Source organism: Schistocerca cancellata, chromosome 6, assembly GCF_023864275.1.
Source record: "Schistocerca cancellata isolate TAMUIC-IGC-003103 chromosome 6, iqSchCanc2.1, whole genome shotgun sequence".
Lineage (NCBI taxonomy): Eukaryota > Metazoa > Arthropoda > Insecta > Orthoptera > Acrididae > Schistocerca > Schistocerca cancellata.
Genome location: NC_064631.1, coordinates 53765545 through 53781383, shown reverse-complemented (window position 1 = coordinate 53781383; position 15839 = coordinate 53765545). Strand labels below are relative to the sequence as shown.

The 15839-nt window shown below is 45.0% G+C and overlaps 1 protein-coding gene across 2 annotated transcripts in view; it reads right to left on the bottom strand.

The window, feature by feature from the left end:
• Nucleotides 1-15839, bottom strand: part of LOC126191448 (venom dipeptidyl peptidase 4-like) — a 362149-nt gene that overhangs the window by 30246 nt on the left and 316064 nt on the right. For both annotated transcript variants that reach the window (XM_049932327.1, XM_049932328.1), the window contains 2 exons: nucleotides 10452-10646; nucleotides 7758-7918 (listed from right to left, as the gene is read on the bottom strand). In XM_049932327.1, coding sequence (XP_049788284.1) covers nucleotides 7758-7918; nucleotides 10452-10646 — 356 coding nt within the window. The remainder of the gene's footprint in view (nucleotides 1-7757; nucleotides 7919-10451; nucleotides 10647-15839) is intronic.

Below are 15839 nucleotides of genomic sequence, written 5' to 3'. Positions count from 1 at the left end.
ATCCTACGTAACCCTCCAAGGGAATAAAAGTCGATGGAGAAACCAAAAGAATACATTGCCATAGGGGCGTGATTTTACTCTATTTTGTGCAATAAGTACGCAAATGAGCAACCACACCACCTGGAAATAGAGACATTCATACATGCAGACGACACTGCCTCCACTTAAAACTTCCGGGCTGATAGGCCGTGGTCGAAGTATAAAACACTCTCCTGACGTTTCGTCTCCGACTGCTGGAGACATCCTCGGAGGTAAAGCGGCGAACTGCGAAGAGAACTCGACGAAGCGCTGATTATATAGGCAGTACAGAGGGCGCCACAGTCGATCACGTGGCGTCGGCTATGAGATTGTCCTTGGTAATGCCAACATTCTCGATTGAAAGTAATCGATCGTCACGCTTGCGGTGCAACGCTGACATCCAAATTTTATCCAGTTTAACACCTTCGTCTTTCCTGTTAAAATTATTACGATGTTTATCAATCTCGATAGCCTCTCTATACAAGCGTGCATAATAATGCGAGGTTTTTGATATGACGCTCGTCTCGCTGAATTTTATTTCACGATCACCTTCCTGGTAAACATGTTCCGCTACGGCCGATTTATCCGTGTGACCCAGGCGGCAATTCCTCTTATGTTCAACAAGACGGGTGTTTTTCTTCCGTTCATTAGTAAGGTCACAGACCGCATTGGGAAAGTTTTAGGCAAGTATGGGGTGGAAACTATTTTCAGACCCACCAGGAAAATAAAAGAATTTTTAAGGTCGGCAAAAGATGCACGAGACCCTTTGGCTACACCGGGGGTATATAAAATTCCTTGTAGTTGTGGACAGGTTTACATCGGTACCACAAAGAGAAGTGTGAACACCCGTCTTGTTGAACATAAGAGGAATTGCCGCCTGGGTCACACGGATAAATCGGCCGTAGCGGAACATGTTTACCAGGAAGGTGATCATGAAATAAAATTCAGCGAGACGAGCGTCATATCAAAAACCTCGCATTATTATGCACGCTTGTATAGAGAGGCTATCGAGATTGATAAACATCGTAAAAATTTTAACAGGAAAGACGAAGGTGTTAAACTGGATAAAATTTGGATGTCAGCGTTGCACCGCAAGCGTGACGATCGATTACTTTCAATCGAGAATGTTGGCATTACCAGAGACAATCTCATAGCCGACGCCACGTGATCGACTGTGGCGCCCTCTGTACTGCCTATATAATCAGCGCTTCGTCGAGTTCTCTTCGCAGTTCGCCGCTTTACCTCCGAGGATGTCTCCCGCAGTCGGAGACGAAACGTCAGGAGAGTGTTTTATACTTCGACCACGGCCTATCAGCCCGGAAGTTTTAAGTGAAGACAATACCGGCCGTGAAAGCTTACATTGTATGATCAGACGACACTGCGTTTGATACTCAAGGAAGAACATGTGAAGAGGCTGAAAGGAAACTGACACAGGCTTTACTTACCTTGGGGAACTACTATGAAGAAAATCACCTGCGACCTGATATACATGCTTAGCAGAAGCCTCGAGACAGTTGGTAATAGGAGGGAAGGAGGCTGGCCTGCAATAGTGCACCAAACCAAAATACTTGGGAGTCACCCTAAACAGTACACTGTGGTTTAAAAAATACTGAGCTGATCTGTAAGGAAAAAAATACGTGCAGGAACAGTGTTATATTCAAGGCGACCAGTTTTGCATGGGAAACACAACCTGAATTTTTTCAGTTTTCAGCAGTGGGACTCAGCCAGAGAGTAAGCTTCACCAGTACGGGAGGTGTCTATCCACTGCAAAGAAGTAGGCGTCAGATTCAGTGAGACTGTCAGGATTGTCACCTGATGCCTGAGGCCTAAAGCTGTCCCAGTTGTGGCCATAGCATCATCAAATATCAGACGCAAAGTGGCCAGTGTAATAGAATCGAAAAAAGAAGTAAATCGACTTACTGCACTGAATGTATAACAACCATACAGTTCCAACTCGTCTCAAGTCAAGGGAGAGCTTAACAGAAGGGGCAGTATCTTAGAAGGCCGACCCCAGACCACGCTGTCTATCTTCATGGTTCGACTCTCTGCATGATAAATTCGTGTTCAGGAAAAACAGAACACCTTGAATGACTAGAGTGAGGGCGTTCATATTCACAGGACATGTACATTAGTATGAAATGATTAGCATTTGAACCATGTCTGCCCGCGTGTTTTAAAGGTCAACATCGATATCATGGCGCAACACCACCAACCGATAAAATGTGCCTGCGGCTATCGTTGTCGCCATATACCGAAGGCAATGGATCAGTATGACTCGAGAAGACGTGCATCATGCCTCGCAAACTTATGCGCGAACCGTATCGTCAGATGAGTGATTAGAAAGAGGGTCAATTATTGGCATGAGGGAATGTGACGCATCCATCCGAGAAAGTGCTGTTAGTGTGGGACGAAGAACTTCGCCAGTGCAACAGGTGCATGCAGAATGGTTTACGGAAGTCCATACAACACAATATGGCTCATTTCGCACCCCCCCCCCCCCGCCACAGACCACCCCCAGCGAAGATCGAGACCTCATCCGAATGGCATTACGGAACAGATCTGCATCCCCCTCGGTTCTGGCACAACAGTGGAACAGTGTAACACTTCGTGTACTATGATGGGTGACAGTCCATTGCCTTTTCTTACGCTATGGGTTACTTGCGCGTCGTTCTCTCCTTCAGCAACCTTTGATAAATGGGCAGAAGCATGCTAGGCGGCAATACCGTATGGAATGACGTCACGGGGGACAAGAATGGTATCAGACAGTGTTCTCGGACGAATCCAGGTTTTGTTCTGTTTTAAAATGACGGCCACAACTTTTTTCGACGCAGACAGGAGGAGCGACATCACAGTGACTGCATTCCCGCAAGACGTACAGCACCTACTCAAGGCCTTATGGATTAGGGTGCTATTGGGTATAACCACAAATCATAGTTGGCGCCTGTCTAGGGCACGGTGTCAGGTAGGACCAACGTGAATGACATCCTGCGTCCCGTAGGCATATCCTTTCTGCACAACACCCTAGTCGCCATTTTTCAACATGACAGTGCACGACTCCATCTCGCTCCACGAACACGTGCCTTCTTTGTGTCAGAGAATGTCAGCCTTTTGCCCTCGCCCGCCAGATCACCAGACTTGTTACAAATTGAAACTGTGCGGTATATTGTGAAACTACGGGTGCAGCACTATCACCCAATGTCAACCACCACATACGTACTTTGGAAGCAGATGAACGCAGCATAGATGGATATACCGCAGGACGCCATTCACGGCTTATACGCGTCGATGCCATCACGCATGGAACAAATTATCAGGGTCCATCACAGACCCTCTATCTACTATGCAGCGGGAATCACGCTGAACCGAGTTGACTGAAATGCTAATCATTTCTCTAGTCTTTCACGGTTGAGCCTTGGCGCCATTGAGTTAGTAGACTGTTCTGGCTCAGGTGTAGTATCCACTATCCCTCTTGCGACCCCATTGCCAGTATCTGTGGATTGTTTCCTTAGAAGGTCTTTTTTTTTTCTTTATTGTGATTTTGCACCTCATACAAGGTGGGCTGGCAGCGGAAAATTTTGCTCCGCTCTTCAGCCATAAGCAGTACAATAAAAGATAAAAGGAAGACAGAAAAGTAACAGACTGGTGGTTAAAAAAAAACAGTAGATACAATAGGAATTAAAAAACATGAAGCCGTTCACACTCGACGAACAAACAAGAAAACTGTCGGCACTGTGCACAGACACTGACGAGTTAGACGACACATGCGAACGAAGGAGCGTGGACGGCGAAAAACACTGAGTCACAAACACGACGGCACAGACACTAAACAGAGGGCGATGATCTCAGGCGCGCGAATGTTCACTAAGCGTGTGCGAGTCCGGGGACCTGCCAAGAGAGGAAGAGGAGGAAGGGGAGTGGGAGAGCGAGAGGGGAGAGCAGAGATGCCACGGGCAGGGGAGATAGGGGGGAGGGAGGAAGGGGGAGGGGAAGCCCGGGGGAAGAGGGGTGGAGGGAGGGGACGGGTGAAAAGGAAAGAGAAGGGAAGAGAAGAGAAGAGAAGGGAGGGAGGGTGCCGAAAGGAAAGGACACCGGAAGTGGGGGGTGGGGCAGGGCCAAAGTTGATAGGAGGGGTAGATGGAGGGGAGGAGGACATCATCAGGGAGGGGGAGCTGGCGGAAGCCACCTTGGGAGAGGGTAAGGAGAGTGGAGAGATGGAGACCGGGTGGGACGTGGGAATACAGGCGCGGCAGTGGGTTCAAATGGTTCAAATGGCTCTGAGCACTATGGGACTTAACATCTGAGGTCATCAGTCCCCTAGAACTTAGAACTACTTAAACCTAACTAACCTAAGGACATCACACACATCCATGCCCGAGGCAGGATTCGAACCTGCGACCGTAGCGGTCGCGCGGTTCCAGACTGAAGCGCCTTTAACCGCATGGCCACACTGGCCGGCGCGCGGCAGCGGACGGGGGTGGAAGAGGATCGGGGATACGAGCGGGTGAGGAGGATCAAGTTTACGGGAGGTGTACAGGATCCGTATCCTTTCAAGGAAAAGGAGGAGGTGGGGGAAGGGAATGAGATCATACAAGATCCGCGTGGGGGAGGGGAGACGGATGCGATAGGCAAGGCAGAGAGCATGGCGTTCAAGGATTTGGAGGGATTTATAAAAGGTAGGGGGGGCAGAGATCCAGGCTGGATGGGCGTAACAAAGGATAGGGCGGATGAGGGATTTATAGGTGTGGAGGGGTCCAGACCCCACGTACGGCCGGAAAGGAGCTTGAGGAGACGGAGTCGGGAATGTGCCTTGGCTTGGATTGTCCGGAGATGTGGAGTCCAGAGAGGCGACGGTCGAGGGTGGCGCCAAGGTACTTAAGGGTGGGAGTGAGGGCGATAGGACGGCCATAGACGGTGAGATAGAAATCAAGGAGGCGGAAGGAAGGGGTGGTTTTGCCTACAATGATCGCCTGGGTTTTGGAGGGATCTTAGAAGGTCTTTGCTTGCCAATATATATACGGAGTTCGCTGGCCTGAGAGGGAGGCGCCAAGTTCTGGGGTTGGCTGAAGCGTCGCAACAAGAGGTGGTCACGAGGTCCGAGCGGCCGACGCCAAGAGCTGCGCAAGGAGGGCCTGCGCAGAGCGAAGATACCGGAGTACTTCACCGGGGTCAGCGTCGACTACAAGCAGCTGGCCGACATCCCGTCGGTTGGTTGGCAACATTCGTGTCCGACGAACGCTCATGGCCAGAGTGCTCTCTTCTACCTGGCTTTCATCGGCACCGCTCAGTAACGATGCGACGCACCGTGGATCCATGGAACTGCTCGCTGATAAAGGGGAGTAACATTCTGTAATCCTCGTGGTGATTTGTGTCGTTGTCTACCTGCCCTCATTATTTTCTGGTCTGTACCCGACCCTCAGAGTTTTACTCGGTCGGCTCTTTGGTAGTAAATATAGGTCGTAGTATTGCACTAAGACACTAGTTGTCGTTTGAAAATTTGTCCCGCTATTATATTGCCTTTCCTTTCTGTTTTGTACCCGATGGTTAATGTTCTAATGAATCGGCTGCTGGTCGTAAATACAGACGGGCAAGTAGTACTAAGGCACAGGTTGCCGTCAGACAAAAGATCGACCTTGTAGTTAAAGTTAGATGTTAACCGGTTCAATTCTTGAATTGAAACTGCATTTCATTAGTTATAATCTGAACAACCTGTTCTACTAAGTTTTTCGTTGCTGTGTTTGAAAGACCGGATTATTATTGGTGTATTTTAGCTCGATCTTGTGGTTCCGCTGAGTGAGTTCTGTTGCAAAGTGTTCACAAGTAATGTTTTAAGACGTTCCTTCAGAGCGATCTTAATGACTGGCAATCAGTTTAACTTTGAAAATATTAACAGCCAACTATCACCAGGGCTTTAGTCAAAACCGAGCTGGGTGGCGCAGTGGTTAGCACACTGGACTCGCATTCGGGAGGACGACGGTTCAATCCCGCGTCCGGCCATCCTGATTTAGGTTTTCCGTGATTTCTCTAAATCGCTCCAGGTAAATGCCGGGATGGTTCCTTTGAAAGGGCACGGCCGGCTTCCTTCCCCGTCCTTCCCCAATCCGACGAGACCGATGACCTGGCAGTTTGGTCTCTTCCTCCAAACAATCCAAGCCTTAAGTCAAAATAAAATTGTCAGAAGGAACGGGTTGGGATCCAGTCGCACCTTGGTTGCCAATTGAAATTAAGATGTTGGTTGCATTGAAGTAAGCCTTATCAGTGTCATATTGTTTCCTAATCTGTTTAGCCTTTAATCACAGGCGCGCATCTTAACCCCAAACTTTTCGACATACACCTTTCAAATTAAAAGTTACATCATCTGTATTGAGTAACTGAATCACTCCAGTCATCAATGGTGCTTATATAGTTTTCATGTGTTGCAGAAGGGCATTTAATAAGACAGGCTGTTTTCAGTGCGGTAGTAACCACCGCTGTTTCACCTGATAACGGGCGGGCTGCAGGTCCGGCCGTCTAGTAACCATTGTCATATTGCTTGCTGTGTTGCAATACAGCACTTCAGATTTCCTTTGCAGAAGATTATTCAAGTTAAGGGTAAAGGTCAAAAGAATTTTGCAAACTTGTTCATTTTGTTAAAGAAAATTTTATGGTTATATATTGTTAAATAAACAGGTTGTGTGAAAAACTTATATTGGTATGTCCTCCCTTTCATGTTTTCCTTAATTCCAGTAAGTACCACGTAACAAAGGCGTTCTTTTTTCTCTGAATGTGAATGTACAAACCTGCGCCCCGAAGAGGAAATCACGCAAGGACAGAAAATACAGTGTAGTGCATGGAGAGTACTGATAGTTTAAGAACAGAAGTCGCAAAATGCAATCTAAACATGGTTAAGTGGCCTCTACTCTGAAGATGACCAGCGTGAATGTTGTGAACCACAGACGATTGAACATTTGCTGAAGTGCCCACGGATAAATTAGTTTTCACAGAAGAAGACCTCTTTTTGTGCAATGACGAGGCCATTAAGGTTACAGAATAGTGGAGGAAGAAAGTTCAGATGTTCTCGCCTGGTCACGGAAAGTAAGTAAAGTAAAGTAAAGTAAGTACGTGACCACAAGCGGTACTTCCAAAACAACCGACTCCAGTGTTTCGCTTCGACAGCGTGCTGTCTGAGGATTCCTTGTTAAAGAGGGAAAAATGTGCTGCATGCTGCTGAAATTCACTTCAGACTTCAACATGCCTAAGGTTGAGCCGGGTATCCACGATGACTCGTCGAGCATATTTTGTCCGGTGTTTCAGCAGGTATTTGCAATTTCGTTTTTGCATTGCTTAGCTGGAGTCCACCCAAACAAATGCTCTCTCTCTCTCTCTCTCTCTCTCTCTCTCTCTCTCTCTCTCTCTGTGTGTGTGTGTGTGTGTGTGTGTGTGTGTGTGTGTGCGTGTGTGTGTTTGTTTTGTTTGTTTGTTTTACAGCTGTTTTCAGCGTAGAGGGTTTGTAGATATCCATGCTAGTGAAGTCTAAAGTTTTGTACTGATATCTCTCTCTCTCTCTCTCTCTCTCTCTCTTCGTTGCAAATTAATTTAACGATGACGCTGGAACCTCGCTCTCTCTATCTTTTTTCTCTGCCGGATCTTTCTGTGGGAAGGACAGCTTTTTTATTGATTTAAGCTAGCATTAATTGTCATATAAACTTTCGTAATATTTCTTCCCCGTGGAAAGAAACTGTTGCACCAGTTCCGGGACTCACCATAGTATATCCAGCTGCTGACCGGGGCTACGGAGACGCCGCACCTGAAGACACTGTCGTTGTCCTTGGCCAGCGTCATGGCAGTGGCGTAGCCGCCGTAGCTCCAGCCCCAGATAGCTGTGCGTGTCCCGTCGATGTACGGGTACTTCTGCTTCAGTTGCCTGCGGACGAGAGCACACTTGGAATCAGCGCTTCTCACCCTCTCCCTATTTTTCAAAAAACACACGCAGACACACACACGGATGTACATTAGTATGAAAAGAGACTATGTCGTTTTGTGACTATTTTTACATAATTAAGTGTAAACAGAATTACACTATGGTGATTACAACTGCAACAACATGAAGGATACGTAAGAAAAACTTCTAATTGGCATGCCTGGACATTCAAGTAATTACCATTTCAGCGCATCTGCACGAACTAGGTTGTAGTAACGCCATCTAGTTTCGCAAAGAAGGAAAGGTTACATAGCGAGTTGTTCATTCAGAAATCGCACTTAAATGTTGCTTGTTTGTGACACGGCTGGGTGAAACCTCTTGTAAGGAGGAGAAACGTTTATCTGCACCTGTCCCAATACGATAGCGCCAGGACCATGGCCTGTCGCAACTGCAGTTCAACGTTCTGCGACATTATCAAGGAGCAAAGTTTAGTATCTTGGTTGAAAGATGTGGGTACGTTATTCTATGCTACTTGAGCTATGCCAGATGGAAAGGGCGGCGAGTGGTGGTGTACAGGTCTCCTGGGATCTGTCAGCCTATGGCCAAATGTTTCCCAACGGTGAGAGATCTGATGAACACGCTGGTTAGGGCAAAAGTCTGCCACACTCTGTACCAAGACAGGTCAGGACAAGCTGGGCAACATACAGTCTGGGGTTATCTTGTTGAAATATTATGACACAGAGATCTTGAAGGTACGACACAGCCACCAGCGTTAACATGATAGAAATGGAAAACCTGCAGTCGAACTTACGAGCAATGTGAACGAAAGGTGATGGCGGCTCATATCATCGCAGAAGATTCTATGCCCGGAAGATGGTAGAAATCGGCGTTACACAAACCAAGATCATGCCTTACAGTTCCTAAAAATGCTGCTTACAAAACCTCTACAGTCGTCACTGGATCACCGACGACAGTCTCGTTTCTACTAGAAAACGAAATTATTGAGGAAAAAATTAGGCAAGTAATTTGTACAACTGTAAGGCTTAGAGACAGTAGTATGGGTAGTAGTCATGGTCAGAGAGGTCTCACCTGGTGACATTGAGCTGGCCCTGGATACCTAGGCTGTTGGCAGTGGGGCCACCTCTGGTAACGCTCATCTTGTCCTGGATCCTTAGGTTACAGAGCATTAGGTACTCACCTGGTGACACTGATCTTTTCTTACATCTACATTTACATCTACATTTATTCTCCGCAACCCACCCAACGGTGTGTGGCGGAGGGCACTTTACGTGCCACTGTGCCACCTCCCTTTCCTGTTTCAGTCGCGTATGGTTCGCGGGAAGAACGACTGCCGGAAAGCCTCCATGCGCGCTCGAATCTCTCTTAATTTTACATCCGTGATCTCCTCGGGAGGTATAAGTAGGGGGAAGTAATATATTCCATACCGCATCCAGAAACGCACCCTCTCGAAACCTGGACAGCAAGCTACACCGCGATGCAGAGCGCGTCTCTTGCAGAGTCTGCCACTTGAGTTTGCTAAACATCTCCGTAACGCTATCACGGCTAGCAAATAACCCTGTGACGAAACGCGCCGCTCTTCTTTGGATCTTCTCTATCTCCTCCGTCAACCCGATCTGGTACGGATCCCACACTGATGAGCAATACTCAAGTATAGGTCGAACGAGTGTTTTGTAGGCCACCTCCTTTGTTGATGGGCTACGTTTTCTAAGGACTCTCACAATGAATCTCAACCTGGCACCCGCCTTACCAACAATTAATTTTATATGATCATACCACCAAATCGTTCCGTACGCATTCTCCCAGATATTTTACGGAAGTAACTGCTACAAGTATAATCATACAGTAAAGGATCCTTCTTTCTACGTATTCGCAATACATTACATTTGTCTATGTTAAGGGTCAGTTGCCACTCCCTGCACCAAGTGCCTATCCGCTGCAGATCTTCCTGATATAGGCCTTGAGTTTTGCGCATCTGCTCGACGGCCCTTCTTGAAAACTGGAACTACCTGTGCTCTTTTCCAATCATTTGGAACTTTCCGTCCCTCTAGAGATTTGCAGTACACGGTACATGCCTGGATAACAGGCAGCGAAGCCTTGTCCGATGATGTTCATTCGGTTCTGGATCACTAGGCTGCACAGCAGTGGGACATTGCCTTATGATACTCATCTAGTCCTGGAACCCAGGGTGTGGAGTAGTGCGACCCACATGGTGAAGCTGATCCGTTGCTGGATCTCTAGGCCGCACAGCAATGAAAGCTTACCTGATGATCCTGACCTGGTCGTGAATCCTGAAAACATGGAATAGTTGGGCCTCAACTGGTTCAGATACCTGGCCTGCAGATACTGTTGCCTCACCTGGTAATGATCTAGTCCTGGATACCTAGGTTTCCAGCTGCAAGGTCTTACCTGATGACGCTGATCTGGTTCTGGACCTCCAGGTTGCACAGGAGTGATACACACCTTATGACGCTCATCTATTCCTGGTTCCCTAGTTTGCACGGCAGTAGGGTCTCACCTGGTGACGTTGATCTGGTCCTGAATTTCTAGGTCGCCGAGATGGCGGTTGACGGAGAAGAGGATATGGTCGCCCTTGCAGTTGGATCCGCGGCCGTCTATGTAGATGTATATGTAGCGCCGATAGGTGACCATGTAATGCTGGAAGCCAATCGTAAACGAGTCGCTGATCTGCTGTGATCCTGGACCGGCGTACCTGGAAGGCCACCACCATAGACGACAGTGCATTTATCATCTAAGACGATGGGAGGAAAATTTGTCACAGTAGTAACAGTGTTTGTGGTAAGTGGTGGTACATGGACGCAGCAGTTCCTGGCATGTGTCTGTCTATGAAGGATCACCTGCAAGAGATGAAACAAATTACAGGACCGAGCAAAGAATGAGAATTACAATTTCGCCTGTGGTTCATTGATTTTGAAAAAAGCTTTGCCTCAGCTTCAACAAAATTCTTTCTTAACAGCCCTTGAGAAACAAAAAATTGGGTCGACCTGGGTGAGTGTACTGAAGGTAATAGACCCTGTAATGCTGTTGTGAATATAATACTGCCATTAATCTGTATATTTTAAAATTTTTTTGTTCCATAATAATTTTGAAAAATTAAGCAAATACTATAACGAGAGTAAGCTTTTGTTAAGTGTAGTTTATCTGTTTAAAATAACCTCTTTGACGTAGGTGGAATAAATGTATTAAAACATATTTTTTAAATAATTATGTAATATTTCAAGTACAACTGTAATTAATTATGTCAATTTTGTATGTATATGCTGTCATGAAATTGTAGATGGTTCTTACTTAGGGTTTTGTAAGCAGAAGTGTAAATTGAAAAGGTGTAGGGATCATAGGCAGAACGGAACTCCGTTCTGTGGTGGAATGGAGAAGTGGTGGGGCGCGCGAGTGAGATTTGGCGCGCAAGTGCCTAAGACAGTCGGTAGCTGCCCTGCAAGTGGTGAACACGCATTACGTTGGTCAATCACTAGAGGCCCCGAATTTACCTGCAAGACTGGGTTTTGGCCTCGGACGTGTTCTACAGGACTGGCGCAGTACGGCAGTAAATTAATAGTTCAGATATTTGCAATTTTATCGTCGCCACCAAGAGGAAGACAGAGCTATGAACCTCAAGAGCCGCACCTGCGCAATGTTACTACGCAGCGCCGCCTCACGCCACCTTCGACACCAGTAACAGGCAAAGTACTTTATTTAGAAGTGTATCACAGTGTGAACCATGCATCTTCAATCAGTGGAGAATATGTGTTAAATATACCTTTGTGTTTAACCGTAATTTTCCTATTTCATTTACCGCAGTAGGGTCCTTACCTAAACGATTTTATTCCGAGTATCCTGATGTTTATTGATGCTTGAATAATAGTAAATTACTGGAAATAGTACTGTTTTGGTAGTAAATTTTGAAAATTATTAAATACTAAAGTTTGCACATATCAGTATAAGGCCACCACTTTTCGTGACCATGAGGATAAGTTTTCAATAGCATTTCTGAAAGTAAAGGAACATAATTGTTTAAATGCAACAATCTTAACAGTAATTGTTCGTGTTGCTTCTTCATGTCAGAGAAAGCCAGACAAATGTTGGTGTTAGTAAAACATTAACGCCGGCCTCGGTGGCCGTGCGGTTCTAGGCGCTTCAGTCCGGAACCGCGGGACTGCTACGGTCGCAAGTTCGAATCCTGCCTCGGGCACGGATGTGTGTGATGTCCTTAGGTTAGTTAGGTGTAAGTAGTTCTAAGTTCTAGGGGAATGATGACCTCAGATGTTAAGTCCCATGGTGCTCAGAGCAATTTGAACCATTTGAAAACAACAGTCCTAAAGAAATGAAATTTAGTCGTGTTAAATAATAGTTTTCGTCATATGAATGAGAGCTATAAGTTTAATATTTTTTTGTATCCTTTTTGAAACATGTGTGTGTCTTCTTTACATAATTACTGAAGTATAGCGATAAATTCCATAAGTAACAGAAAGTGGAATTAATAATACTTACTGCCAAGTGACCGTAGTAAATGGAAATTAAGTGGTTGTGTTTAAATTGCGTAGTAAGTGAAAGTGTCGAAAATTGACTTCACCTTTTTGTGTAGACACTGTGCCCGATTTGGGCTGGCGGCCGCTTTATTAAGCGAAACAGTTTATTGTTATAACAGGCTTTGTCTGATAAAAGGTTTCCAAAAGTAATTATTCTCACTGTTTTTCCCACAAACTGTATGATTCGGAGAAAAATTGTTCGATACTTTACCATTAGGTTGAAGACGGTTAAAATCTCTCTCCGAGAGTCGGTGGTCTGGACTGTTAGTGCTGCGTAATTTTGTGGTGGTGTTCCTGCCGCTACTTACTACACAGTTCTGACATTCCAAATCGCGGATCTTCCGTCTTTACAGTGGTAGAACTTAAACGTTCTGATTCAGTATTGACGCGAAAGTACCGTTCCAACCCTGCTCATCAGTTCCACAATTTGAGTTCGTAAGGTAAAAGATAAGCCAGCCATGAACCTTAAGATTCGTTTCTAAACCGAAAACTCTTTCCTAGACATGGTCGTGTTGGAAGTGCGTCACTACATTTTGCTGTGATCTTATAATTGACATATCTTCCTGGTTATAACGTGAACTACAGTTTAACACGGATTTCAAAACATATACAGTGCAGCTTGATACATTTCCAGAGGTGAAACAAGCGATAAGTTCTACTCTGGGACTAAACAGATGTTGCAGCTCAGTCCTTTGCACAATTCCAATGAGAGCTGAATAAATGGAGTCCACATTTTTAAAACTATTTTATGCAGTGCTAGAGTAAGTTATCAGACTGAATGCGTATTAATAGTGTGTTGCTCTCCTGCCTATGGTCTGACATTGTAATGTTTGCTTATAGTGCAACACACGGAACAGCTGATTAAAGCAATTTTCAAACTAATACTGCAAATAAATTACAGTAAAACTGAAACATTGTTATTCAGTGTACCAAAAATGAATAACTACTGTTGAACACAGTAGTCATAGAAAAAACTGGCTGGATGGATACAAAAATACACAGTGCAATGAAAATGGTCTGTGTGCTTTCGATAAACTAAGTACTTTTCAAATATAAACATGAAAAGCGTCTAAAAAGGAATGTTTGCAATCAGTTTGAAAAACCCAAAAACTTATAAACTTATTGTGTTCGTCGCCCAGAGGAGAGATGCGTGTCGGAAGTTGCTAGGAGGGACAGGTAAAGAAACATTTCTCAAGGAACAGCCTTAAGTGGAAGACGAGAATTTGACTGTAGCGAAATTGAAATTCATCTTTGTAGATTATGTACTCTAGTGAAATTGTGGTAGATTAGTGACGTTCCTGGACGAGAAGCTCTTTTATTCTTATACTGCTCTTCCAAGAACCAAGCAAAATCCGAATTGAGGACCTAATAGAAAGCTGATAGATAATATAAATCGTAAGGACCGACACGGATTCATGTGCATAGTAATCGCCACCTGCCCAACCCCCGTCCACCAACTCCTGTTTCTTCGAAGAATCGAACTCCCATATAGAAAGCAGATTCAGATGTGTGGTTGTATGTTATATGTTATAACCGTTCTTTTAGTTAAGAACAATATGATCAGGCTTACTTTGATATAGGAGATAGGTGATAGATAACATCGGTAATAATTAATAGTACTGAAAAAGTTTCTATTAAAATTATCGATGTATAATCTCTCATCAGAAAACGCCCGCAACAAAGTAGCGGATCAGGGAAAGCGAAGAAGGTTTAACGCAGATACTTTTGTTTCTAAATTCTACTATATAAGCCATGTGCGAGTATTGTTAGTTCTCTTGTCTTGTTATCTGCGCACTGAATAAGTCTACGTAGCTGCGGCGTGGGGGTGGTGGTTAGTGTTTAACGTCCCGTCGACAACGTGGTCATTAGAGACGGAGCACAAGCTCGGGTTAGGGAAGGATTGGGAAGGAAATCGGCCGTGCCCTTTCAAAGGAACCATCCCGGCATTTGCCTGAAACGATTTAGGGAAATCACGGAAAACCTAAATCAGGATGGCTGGAGACGGGATTGAACCGTCGTCCTCCCGAATGCGAGTCCAGTGTGCTAACCCCACTGTAGCTGCGGCGTATCGGGCATTTCCGTGTGATATGTTACGGAAGGGATCAGGGCACCTTTGTTAAAGTGCAAGAAAATTGACAGTTGACTAACGTATAGTTAATTTTTACGGGACAGACTTTTGCCGTAAGCTCATGGACAGAGAATATCTGAGGAACTAGGTGCGCGAGAGGAAGTAGCGCTCAGTATTAAATTCTACTACATGCCGAATAACTGATAATAGGATCTGTGGACAACACGAAGGGATGTTAAACTAAATATAAGAACGGAACTGGACCCTTAGCTTTGTGAAAGTAAAAGCGTTCGAAGTTTGAATGACTATCGATGTATAGTAATGGGCGATAGTCCTTGCTGTAATATCTATGAGTGACGAACTATAAAAATCACGGACATTTTAGTTGCCGTAGTTGCGTAGTGTTTCCTTTCCTCGGGGTTCTGCCGTGAAAAAATATAAAATAGAAAATCTGATAGGGTTTTGAATTTTGATGGAATAAGTTACGGATAAGGCGGACTTCGTATTACTGATTGAGATCGTGCTGTAATTTGACCGTGCATGGCAGACCGGGTCGGCAACACTACAAAAAGCGACTGTACGGAAATAGCATCAGAAACTAGTTGAAATTTACCTTATAATCCTGTTAGAAACGCAGTACTAATTACAATATAGTCGTCATGGCTGTCCTAATTTCTCTTGTAGGACGGCCCGTCTTTCACTTTTCTCCGTCTGTTGAAAACTTCTTCAAGTTGTCACTGTCAGGATCAATTTACAAATTTGGCGATAACCACCTCGAATCACTATTGAAACAACCTCGCTTTGTAATATAATTTTAATTTCCACCCAAAAGCACATTCAACACAGCGCCGAAAAATACACGTCTTTCGTGTGAAGACAAGAGAGAGAGAGTGATCAATTAGTTGTTAAAAAACAAACACCTACGCAAAAGTAAAAAAAAGATCAAAATTATTTATAAAAATCGGTCGCTGGCGCAGCGCTCTTCCGCATGCGCGATCGTAAATCATATCTTTGTATTGGCGGAGGCGCGGTAGTCAAAGTACCGTTACAGTTGCTGATGGTAATCGTAGGCTCAAGCCCCCTTTTCCCTCTATACAAAACGCAATCATTTATGATCCTTTAATTATTATCGAATGTGGTTAGTAAAAAACTAAAGTGATTTCCTTAATTACGTGTGTATTAGCAAATAGTAAGTAACATCCAAAGACGTCATTAACTATCTTGTCTTCGGTAAGGCAGCAACGAATGAAGGGCGATCGACTGAGCAAAAAGTTAACATTAATTATTAGTA